Genomic DNA, 13,443 nt, shown 5'->3' with positions numbered 1-13,443 from the left:
TAATCTATTAATAGTAAGCTAAACTTTATTATTTTTATAACGTTAGAAAGCGTAAAGCGAGCTCTATAACTTAAGAAATTATAAAGTAACTATATTTATCGTAAGCTAAGTACTTTAAAGTATAAAACTTCTATATATAAATTTTTAATAAGAGAGATATAAGAGAGCTATCGAGCTAACTTAGTCGATCTAATTAAAAAGCGTATAGAACTCGAATTAATAATTAACTATATATATAAATTCAAGATTTTTAAGCTTAGCTCTATCTTATTCTATTATATATACTAATAATAACTCTATTAATACGAGCTAACTCTCTATAGTTTTATCTATTATTACTAGAAAACGTAGTTTACTAGAAAATGCAATTTTTTTAAATTCAATAAATCCGACGTATGTGAGATAGTAAGATCTCTTTTAATAAAACTACGTAGTAGCTATATAATTATAAGATCTAGATATATAATTAATAGAATAAATAGATTAGTTATTAGATAAACTAATAACTAAAGAAAAAAGAAGAGAAAAGAAGACTTATAAGTATTTAAGACTTCGCTAAATATATTAAATACTTACTTTAACTACGTAGTTTATAATCTAATAAGTAATATAAGCGAGTCTATTAATTTACTTTAAGTACTTTTATTCTTATAACTATATCTTCTTTTAGAAGATTTAATCTCTAAATCTTATTATTATTATATCTTATAATTAAATATTTACGAATTTATTAGCTTCTTATATATTATTTATTATTAGCTTAAATATAACTTAAATTAATATATACTATAATAGCGTATTTAAACTTTTTATCTTAAGATCTCTTTAAGTATATTAATATATTTATATACTAAATCGTAATAGTATCGCTATATATATTATTATCTTAATTAATAGAATATAGATATATTACTATCTTATTATAATATACTATTATTACTATTATTATACGCTATTATTATTATTATTACTTTAATAATTATAATAATTCTATTATTATAATTATAAAAGTCGCGTTAATAAATATAAAAGTCTTATTTTTAATTTAACTTTTATTCTTTTTAGTAATAATATTAATATCGACGCTATTATAAGTAAATATCTAATTCTTCTTTATATCTACTATTTTATCTTTATTTATTTTTATCGCAATATCGTAATAATAAGTTATATATTATTATAATAATATAATATATATATTAATTAAGATAATAATTAAATAAGATTAAAATTATTTAGATTAATTTTATATATAATAAATATCTCGAAGAATACTTTATAATACTTTTTAAATAGTATAAGAAGTATATTAATATATTAATAATAATATTAAATCTTCGCTCTTATAACTCTACGAGTTATTAAATATTTATAATCGTTATTATTTCTATATCTCTCGCTATAGCTAGTAGATATTTATATTTATTTTAAAGATATATTTAGCTAAGAAGACTTAATAGCTTCTTTTATCGCTATTTCTATTTTTATTTATAAATAAAAAAGATATTAAATAACTAAGAGATTATATTAATATATATTAAGGTTTCTTTTATTTTTATTATATATATACGCTCGTATATAACTCTTCTATAATTTATATCGCGCTTTCTATTAGCTCGCGCTAATATAAATATAAATAATACTTCTATAAGAATTATATATATAAAGTAAATCTAATATCTTTCTATTATTAGATTATTATCTTTATTACGACTCGCTTTAATAAGAATATTTATATTATTCTTTAGATATAGAATAATATAAATTTTAATTAATATATATTAAAGTATATAGCTAATATATATAATAGCTCGCTATATCGAGAAACTTCGATATAATATTACTATCTTCGCTTCTTCTTTAATTACTTCTTTTATTATCTCTTATATTAAATCTTTTTATTATTTAATAAATCTTCTAGATAAAAAGTTATTTTCTAATATAAGAGAATAGATAAATTAATATTAGATAGTAATAGTTATATATATAGCTTTAATAGCTACTTTTTTTATAATATATAACGCTTCAACGCTTTAAAATATATTTATAAGTATTTTAGCTATTTTCGCTAGATCTTTTAATTATAACTTATTCGCTCTATAGAGTTTCTCTACTACTATTATTTTCTTAATTTATCTTATTTTTTAATTTCTCTTAATAATTATATTTTTAACTTTATCTTAAATATTAATTTATATAATTTCTTTACTTATTTAAAGTTCTTAATTATATTTTTAATATTTTTAAGATATTCTATTAATTTTTATAAAGCTTTATAAGATAGAGAGTCTTTTTAATTAATAAAATATCTAGTCTTATTTTTATAAACTCTTTTATCTAGTACTTTATTAATCTCTTACTATTCTTCTTTATTAATTAAGATTATTTATAACTTTAAATTATTATTATACGAGTATTATAATTTTAATAGCGATATATAAAATATAGAATAGATTTTTTTATATCTAATAGAGAGATTTAGCTTATAAATTTATATATTTATTTTCTCTAGTACTTTAAAAGATTTAAGCTATTTATAATTAAGTTTTTTCTTTAATTATAAAATATATATATTTAAACTTTATAATAGTATTTTATCTTTTTTTTTAAAAATTATAATTTTATAATTATTATTATAATACTTTACTTATTACTTTAATATTTACTCTTATAATTTTTTTAAATATAATCTTATTTCTTATAATTATTCTATTTACTCTATAATAAGCGATACTTTTTCTCTTAAGATTTTACTCTTAAAAGTATTTTCTAAATCTACTATATATTCTATTAATAACTCTTATAAGATCTTATTAATACTTATATATATATTATTATTATATATAAATATAGCTATTAATAAGATCTTAGATTAATTATTTTATTTATAATTATAATATATTTATAAGTAATATTTAAGAATTTAATTTTATCTCTTAATCTAATTATTAGTCTAAGAATAAAATATAATATTAAATTTATATTTTATATCTAAATATTAATATAATATTATTTAAAATTTATTTATAAATAGAAAATCTTAATTTAAAATTAAGTTATATATTATATTATATAATAATATAAACTCTTATTATAAAATATTAATAAGATTATTAATCTTTAAATTCTTTATAATTATAATATATATTATATATTTAATTAGTTTATTTATTAAGATTAAGATAATATTATAAGTTTTATTAATATATAAATCTCTTATAGATAATAAATTTATAATAAAATCTATTATTATAGTATAAAATAAATTTATATTATCTAGTAAGATCGACGTTAACTCGCTATATAGCTTATAATAATAAATTTATACTCTTTAATAATTAAGATAAGTGCGAATATACTCTACTATATTATTTATTATTTCTATTTAATAATATTTAAATCTAATATTCTCTTTAATATATTTATAAATAAAATATTTAATATTAAAATTATTATAATTTATATAAAGAATTTTTTTCTTTATAGTAGAATTATTAGATATATAGATTATAAGATTATAATATAGTAATTTATTCTTATCGACTTTTTATTTTAAAAGCTTATTCTATTTAGTAGCGTATTTTTAATATTACTTCTTATTTATAATAAAAGTATTCTTATATTATAATTTAAGTAGCTATATTATTATTAATTCTTATAACTTTAAATAGAATCTCTTTAATTTTAAAATTTAATAAATTAGAAGTTAAGACGATATTATAATATTTAAAATATATATTTATTTATTAAATACTCTTTTATCTAAGTTAATAACTTAAGTATTTATAATAATAATATTATTTAATTACTTTATTAACGCTATAAGTTTAATTATAGTAAATATATTATTACGTTTTTATAGATTAAATTAATATTTCTAATTACGAAGCTTATTTCGCAAGATAGAGAGAAAATTATTATTATTATTCTCGCTATTATTCGATTTAATAATATTAAATCTTTTTAATAATATATTTATAGAGTTAAGTTTTCTCTTATAATATTTAATTATAAAGTTAAATATAGCTAATTTCTTAATCTAGCGAATTTACTTTATATTAAACTCTTTTATTATTATAAAATAATATAAATTATTATAATCTAAGATTATATAAATAGAGTATTTATTATCTTATAAGTAATATCTTTAATTTTTAAAATCTAATATAATTATATAGAGCTTCTTATTATATATATTTTAATAAAATTTAATATCTTTAAATTTATAACTAGAAAATATAATAAAGTATTATTATTTATTTTTATTTAATTAATTAAATATACTATCTACTTCTATATTAGAAGTATTAATTTTTATAATAAGCGATATTTTCTAATTATAGTATTCTAATATAAATATAATAATAAATACTCGCTTAAGTATTTTAAAAGTTTTATATACTTTTTTATTAAATATAAAGAATAATCTAATTTTATCTTTCTTCGCTTTTTAGATTAGATTTATTAAAAGCGTAATTATTTATAAAAAGTCTTATACGAATCGCTAATAGAAGTCTATAAATCTTAGAAAGATTAAAATATTCTTAATAGATTTTAATTCTAATTATTTAGTAATAGTCTTAATACGCGATAGCTTTATTTAAATATTACGCTAATTTATTAAAAACTCTAAAAAAATAATCTTATTATAATTAAAAGTATATTTTAATAGCTTTATATAAAGATAATATTTTAATAATACGCGTAATACTTTATATATATACTTCTAATATAACTCTTCTATTTTTAAATAAATTAATATATTATTTAAGTATATTATATAGAAAATATCGATATATAGCTTAAATACTTTATTTATATAAATTTAAAAGATTACGAAGATATTTATAAGATTAAAAGATATTATTTAATATTTAAATTAGCTATAACGAGTTCGAAAGATAATTTTCTACTTATCTCTCTTTTATATCTCTATTTTATAATATATATTACAAATATTAATTTTAGTAAAGTACTTTATATATACGAATTTCTTTAAAATCTTTAAGAGTAGCGATAATAGATAATTATTCTTGATTATTATCTCGTTAAACTTTTAATAATTAATATATAATTATAGCGAGCTATTTAATTTTTTAATAAATAGTATTAATAAGCTAATCTAACTAATTAAAAGTTGAATTTACTTTCTCTTAAGCGTAATATTTAAATAATTTCTAATTATTACGAGTTTATTATACGATATATTATAAATTAAATTATTTTTAAATAGTTTTCTAAATAGTAGATTAATAAGATATTCGATTTAATTATATATATTAAGATTATTAGATAGCTCTTCTAAAAAGACTTCTAATAGATTTTTAAATTATTTAAATATATTAGAGTTATCTAACTACGTAATATTATATTATATAAGTAAAGACCTATAAATTAAATTTATAAAGTTGAATTTTTCTAAGTTAAATCGAATTTTAGCTCTAGCTCTAAGTTAAATCGAACTCTAATCGCTTACTATACGTTTTTAATCTATATATAAATATATATATACGAAGAGAGACGCGCTAAGGCCTATCTTCTTATAATAAAAAGTATTAAAGTATTAAAAAGAAATAAAGATAATATACTAATTAGTAATATAAATTTCATATTATCTTCTATCGTAGTAAAATCTTTCGAATAATAAAATAGCTATTAGAGTAAGATATCGAACGATTTTAATTTATTTAAATATATATCGTTTAATATTTCTTCTATAAAGGTCTAATTAGCTATAATCGTCGTAGTAGATTCTTCTCTTATAATATTATTATAATAATATATTATATTAATATAATAGAAATAATAGATTAAGTTATAGTAATATTCTTCGCTTGCTAAGTAATAATTTAATATAGAATCGTGGAGAGTATATGATGTGACTCTTAGAGAGCTGAGCCGTGTTCTTAACGATGGTGGCCTTATTGCCGCTTGGTTTCTCCGCAGTATTCTCCGTATTTACCTATTGTAATTCCTCCTCTTACTCCTTCTCTTATAGAGTATTAGACTAAGTAGCTAGCTAAGTGGCTAACTGAGTGGATAACTAATATAACGTGGAATCTTGGAGAGCTAAGCCGTGTTCTTAACGATGGTAGTCTTATTGCCGCTTGGTTTCTCCGTAGTATTCTCCGCATTTATCTATTATAGTTCCTCCTCTTACTTCTTCTCTTATAGAGTATTAGATTAAGTAGCTAGCTAAGTAACTAATTAAGTAAATAACTAAGTAATTAGCTAATAATCTAACTAAGTAAATTGCTAAGCTAATAGAGTAGATAGTATTAACTAAGTAATTAATTAAATATCGCTGGCTTAAGAGAAGTATATAGAAAAGAACGATAGCTATAAATCCGTTTAGACTCTTTTTAAGAGTCTTTTAACGCGTTTATAAGTAACAGTAGATAGCTATTAAACTCGCTTATAATCTCGATTACTAGTAGTAGCGAATTTATTAAGAAATAATCTAGAGGCGTTAGTAAGGGGTTTAAAAGACGGGCGAAAGAGATATATATCTTAGATATTTAGTAATATTTAGATAAGAGATATCGAGAGTAAATATATTTATAATTAGTAAATTAATAGAATTATAGAAGAAATATAATTAAAATAGAATAATAAAGAACGAATTAAGAAGAAAGACGCGTTTTAAGAGATAGTATCGCTGAGTTAAAAGGTATTATCGCTAGCTTAAAAGAAGTATATAGAAGAGAATAATAGCTGTAAATACGTTTAGACTCTTTTTAAGAATCTTTTAACGCGTTTATACCCTCGATTATTAATAATAGCAAATTCGTCGAGAGATAATTTAAGGGCGTTAATAGAGGCTCTAAAAGACGGGTAAAAGGGGTATATATACTTAAAACGTTAAGTAATCTTTAGACGAGAAACATCGAAGATAATTATATTTATATTAATAAAATTAATAGAATTAATAGAATAATAGAAGAAGAATAATTATATAAATAGATAAAAGAATTATTATTCGATCTCGAACGCGTCTAGTATAACTATTATAACTATTATATTTAAATATTTATTTAATTTACTAATAGTAGATTAAACTTCATTATTTTTATAGCGTTAGAAAGCGTATATTAAGCTCTATAATTTACGAAATTATAAAGTAATAATATTCTTAGAGAGATAGTTATTTTAGAGTGTAAAACTTCTATATATAAATTTTTAATAAGGGAGACGCGGGAGGGCTATCGAGCTAACTTAGTCGATCTAATTAAAAAGCGTATAAAACTCGAATTAATAATTGGCTGCATATATAAATTTAAGATTTTTAAGCTTAGCTCTACCTTATTCTATTATATATACTAATAATTTTATTATAATTACTTTTATTATTTTTAGATAAAATCTAATATAGAAGTATAATAAATATTTATTCTAAATTATATATAATTACTATATTAACTAATAACGTAAATTACTCTATATCTACTATTATAATATCTACTTACTTTTTATTACTTATAAAAAAATCGCGATAGATTTAAAATTACTCGCGTTAATAAATATTTAAATTAATATTATAGATTTAAAGAAAATTAAAAATAAGATTATATTCTTATATATTTACGATATATATCTTTAAGATTTACTCTTACTTTCTTTTTTAATTATTTATAAAATTAACGACTAGATTATATTTCTTATATAAAAATATTTAATAATTATTAATAATATATACTATTATTAATATATATTTAAATTTAAGAATCTATATCTCTTTAATAAAAGATTATAATATAAAGATTTTCTCGCTATCGATATCTATTAGAGTAATTATTTTATACTTTTTATTTAATATAATAATCTCACTTTTTAATAATAAAGAGCGAGGTTATTATTTAATTAATAGCGTATTTAATACTATAATAATAAGTATTAAGCTTTATTTTTTTCTTTACTTAATCTATAATTATATACTTTATTATTTATAATATAATTTAAATATTTAAAAGAATTCTTATAATATTCTAACTACTTATAATTATAATATTATATTTTAATAAAAGATATTTTAGACTTAATATAAGAGTTATTATCTTTAAATTTAATTTATATAAATTTTTAATCTTATAGCGTTAAAGAGAATAAACTCTTCTTTTAATCTTATTAATTCTTTATATATTATTTCTTAAACTTTATATATTATTAATTATTATTTTTCTAATTACTTATTTTATTATTAAAATAAATCTTATCTAAAATAAAAAGCTCTTTTATTTTTTATAATCTTTATTTTATATCTTAATATTATTATAATAATATAATATAGATAATAGATTAAATAATCTTCTTTATAGCTTTTAAAGAAATTTTCTCTATTACTCTATCTTATAAAGCTTTTATATATTTTAGATTAATTATATAATAGTCTCGCTATAATTAAAGTATAATAAGATAATTATTAAAGCTAGCTATTAATTATATATTTTTTATAATTACTTTAATTAATTAATATTCTATATTATAAAACTTAATAACTAGATTATAAACTTAATTTTAAATATTATTCTTTATATTTCTCTTAGATAAATTCTCTAATATCGCGTAATATCGTATTTTTAATATTTCTTTAAATCTATTTCTTAGTATTTATTAATAGAATAAAAGACTAGCGAGTCTTTTCTTTATTTATATAAAAATTAATATAAGATATTAAGACGATAAAATCGTTATAATTTTAAAGAAATATAATTATCGAGCTATAGTTATTAAAATACTATATATTAAATACTTTAATAATACTTATCTTTTTATAGCTTAAATTATAATAATAATTATCGCTATACTTATAGCGATATTTTTATATATTCTATATTTCGATTAATTTAAATTTTTCGATAATTAGTTATTTTTTAATATTAAGCTTTAAAAGTCGATAGCGTTAAATTTAAATTAAGTCTATAAAATAAGAGTCTTTATTTATAAATAGAGAGTTATTAGATATAACGCTTTAGCGATTATTATTTCTATTAATAGTATTATTAGAATTTTTATCGATATTAGAATTAATATTATAATCGCTTAATTATATAATAGACGTATTTTAATAAAAGTTATTTACTAAGTTAAAAATCTTACTAATTAGTTATAATAAGATATTTTTACTTTATAAATTAATAGAATTAACTCGCGAGTTACTTATTATAGCTAAATTAAATAGCTTTATATAAATAGAGTTATTAGAATTATAAGATAATAAGATTTCTTTTAATAAAACTACGTAGTAGCTATATAATTATAAGATTTAGATATATAATTAATAGAATAAATAGATTAATTATTAGATAAATTAATAATTAAAGAAGAAAGAAGAGAAAAGATAACTTATAAGTATTTAAGACTTTATTAAATATATTAAATACTCGCTTTAGCTACGTAGCTTATAATCTAGTAAACAATATAAGCGAGTCTATTAATTCGCTCTAAGTACTTTTACTCTTATAACGTAATATTAAAATATCTACTTCTTATTAAAATTCTATAATAATTGAATATAATAATAATAATATATATCTTACGATCTATATAGATATATAGCTACTTCTCTTAGCTACTATAAAGTAGATATTAATATTAAATAGCTTATTTACTTACTAATAGCTAAGCGAGCTTTTTCGTCTCTAGCTAATCTATTATTCTTTATTCGAGATCGCTTAGCCTTAAACTCGAATAATAGATAATAATATATATTAATTACGATGTTTATAAGTATAAAGCTTCTATAATTACTATAAAGTTATTGCTATTAATTAAAAAGTAGGCTATAGTTAAGATAGATAGTTCTAAATTCTTCTATTAACTATTGCTTAGCCAATAATAGGCTAATTCATATTATTTAAATTCTGAACTATACTATAGAATATACCCTATAATTTATACTCTTTCGAATATAGATTTTAATGCGTTAGGGTAGGCCAGGCTATATTTTAGTAGGAAGTAGACATTTTAATATTACGCCGGATTTATCGGATTTAAAAAAACTGCATTTCCTAGTAAACTGCGTTTCCTAGTGATAATAGATATATCCGCGTATTATATTAAATCTTACTTCACTTTTTATCTCCTAGTATACTTATTTTCTCGCCTCTTAGCTTATCTCTCCGCTTAACTATATTCGTAATGCGGAGGAAATAGAGGCTGCAGGTTAAGGATAGGTGTATGGAGTATATAGCTGTCCAGGGATTTAGCCATGAGGGCATGGCCTTTCTGACGGAAGATTATCGAGATCTCATGGATCCAAGGAGACAAGATATCGATCAATCATATCTCTCCCATTGCTACTAGAAATACGCCTAGCATAACTGGATCTACGCCCACTATAGCAAGGGAAGCAATTACAGCCATGGAGAGCATTGCGGAGAAGGATTGGATCATCTTTCTCTTATCGCTACTAGAAATACGCCTAGCATGACCGGATCTACGCCCACTGCAGCAAGGGGAGTAATTGCAGCCATGGAGAGCATTGCGGAGAAGGATTCGAAGAAGTAATGTTTTGATAGCATGCGAATAGCCTCATCTTTTTCGGTTTTTGCCAGTGTCGGTAACTCAACACTCGCTACCACTAGTACTCATTCGGCCTAGTCATTGGTATATGAAGGCCTTCCCTGTACATAGATATCCTTCTTCGATAGACATCATTAAGAATACCATATCTAGTGATAGGTCTCATTATAGCAGTAACTGCATACCCAGGTATTTACCAACAGGATGCGAGCCACAACACTAGACAGTCTGATAGAGTCTGTATGGCAAGAACCTGCGGTTATCATGTGTTCGCGTTGGCCGTTGCATTTAGCGACTGGCTCTGTGACACTTTGCGGCTTCTGGCAACCCGTGGATCAACTTTGCGATATGCGCTGAGGGGCAATACAAGTGGCACAGACTTAGTTCCCAACTTTACCTTCATTCTTTTGGTCGTTGTCGGTTCTATCCAGGTGCTGCAGGTACTTGGTAAAATTGCTCCAACATGAAATCCTTCTCAGTTTCAATGGCGGTTTCGCTCTACTGCTCCGCCATGGCCTGTGGATTCACCACCCTCAATCCCATCGTACTGAACCCAAACCACACCGCCGTACAAGCTAGGTGAGCACATCGGATTTTCCTGCTCGCAGAACAAAAAGTTGATCAGGCAGTATGTCAAATCTTACGGCAAATTACCGAATCATACCCCAAAAGTATGGATCCTTACCGAATCATACCCCTAATTACTGAATCATACCCCTACACCAAATTTCACCCAAATATGGGGTATGATTCGGTAATTTGCCATTGCTTGGGGTATGATTCGGTAAGTTGTTAAAGTGGCCTTAGGGCCCCTTCGGTAACCACATATTTTCAAAATATGCCAACATATATTACCCCACCTCTTGGCAAATGAATGTGGGCTCAAAATAGCACTAGTAGACACTTGAAAATATGTAAAATATAGGTACGGTTTCGTTCGGTAACCCTGTAATCCCGCTGAGTAAGGATCGAAAGTAGGATAGTCGAAAAATTCTTTCTAGTCAGACAATTGCCTTCCTACCTACCATTCAACAGTCTTATGACTGATATACCTGCTACTGCTGCACTGTAGAATGGCCATTAAGGATTTCTTTGGTATAGGCATAGCCAGATAGAATAGACGTTCTCCGCATTTGCTTGTTATAATGGGAAGAATAGTACTGAGCAGCAGTAAGAACGACACTTGCAGCTACCTCATCCATGACTGAAATATAGCTATTACAGTTATGAAATGTGGCTACAGGCTATCAGTCATGAAAATGAAAAATATCGCTATTGCAGTCATAAATGTCCATTATTTCTGTGTGCTCAGCGCACATTGGGCCTCAAATTATGGGTCAACCCATAATTTACATATTTTTAATGTGCAATGTGGCCTGGCAAGTGAAAATATGGTTACCGAACGTAACCGTGTATTAATAGTACGCTAAGTTGAAAATATGTTGGCATATTTTGAAAATATGTGGTTACCGAAGGGGCCCTTAAACTACGAAGGAGATAATCCGCGATCTGACTTATTCGATCACAGAAATACGGGAGTTTCTCCGATCGCATTTGATGAGAATTCTATCAGCCTAAAAATATCAGACGAAAGCCGAGTGGGCGAAATTTTGAGCCCGGGGGTGTCCGCACTTCACGCTGTAGACACCCCTATTCGGGTCCCGTAGGGCCCCGTGAGGCCCCCGAAGGAAGAACTCCTACTACGCTGCGCAACGGGGCGGGGTAAGCTTCGGGGGTTAAACCCCGCCCCGAACCCGCCCCGTTACGCAGCGTAAATACCACCGTCATCAATAATCAAGTCTACGAGTACTACTAAATGTGAGCTCAGTAAGCTTACCGCTATCATTACCTTCATTAAATTCTCTCATATCAGAAAGCTATTATTTAAGACCCTTATCAAATCATACCCCAAGCAATGGCAAATTACCGAATCATACCCCATATTTGGGTGAAATTTGGTGTAGGGGTATGATTCAGTAATTAGGGGTATGATTCGGTAAGGATCCATACTTTTGGGGTATGAATTAGTAATTCGCCTCAAATCTTACCGCAAGACCCGACATTTCCGGTCTTCGCCCCGAGATAACCTTCGATACGACAAAGCCCCTGTTCGTATTCGGTATCTACGGGCACATCCTTGCGCTTATGTCTACAATGGCTCAAGCAAGTTGGGAGGGCTGGATCGTCCACAAGTACGTAATAGGCCTACCTGGGGGTACCGCCGTCAAGATTACCCTTACCCCTACAAGCACGACTGGACCACCAGAGAGACCTTCTAGTCTGCAGAACGGCTACGCGATCGTCAGTCTCTATGATCTCGGCATCGCGGTAGCCAAAGAGAATAAATTTTACACCGCCAATTGTGACATTGTGGTCGTGGGCGTCAAGACTGGGAATATAAAGGTTGAGGAGCGGACAGAGGAGCGGACAGAGGAGCAGCAGGGTGCCCTCTTGGAAGATGGTCTGACACTGGTAGATGGTCCGTTGAATTTGACAGATCTATCAATTCCTGCAAACCACGATTTAGCTGCGCTGCCCGTAGGCCCTCGTTCGTATTCGAAGGGGAATTTCAAAATCGAGTATGAGTATGACGGGGCGAGGATTTCCCCTACAGATATCTTCACCGCATGCCTAGACGGGTTTGCGACTAGTGCGCCGCACCCAAGCACAGACGTCGCCGCGGCTGTCAGTGCGCGAAGCCTCTCGAATGATTGCGCGATCAATATGCGCGGGGTGGGCTTACCTTCGAGATTTACTTGGGATCATGTCATAAGGACGTTCAGTATATTGTTTGTCAATATCATGCTTGGACTGAGAGCTTTTGGTGAGATGAGGTTTTCCATCTTTCTCGACAGCGCGCAGATTGGTACGGGATTCGTCCTCAAGCCGCAAAGGTTGGCGCAGAATGGCACAGAGAAATAA

The 13,443-nt window shown here is 24.8% G+C and overlaps 1 protein-coding gene across 1 annotated transcript; it reads left to right on the top strand.

Moving 5' to 3' along the window:
* Positions 1–12,675: 12,675 nt before the first annotated feature.
* On the top strand, positions 12,676–13,443 carry HO133_004179 (uncharacterized protein; the record flags this gene model as incomplete). Its single annotated transcript, XM_037295098.1, has 1 exon — positions 12,676–13,443. One exon carries the CDS (start codon positions 12,676–12,678, stop codon positions 13,441–13,443), a length of 768 nt encoding a protein of 255 aa, XP_037157099.1.

This window comes from Letharia lupina, assembly GCF_014066315.1.
Source record: "Letharia lupina isolate WasteWater1 chromosome Unknown contig_2, whole genome shotgun sequence".
Taxonomy (NCBI): Eukaryota; Fungi; Ascomycota; class Lecanoromycetes; order Lecanorales; family Parmeliaceae; genus Letharia; species Letharia lupina.
The sequence above is the reverse complement of the archived record's forward strand: the minus strand, read 5'-3'. Positions and strand labels throughout refer to the sequence as shown.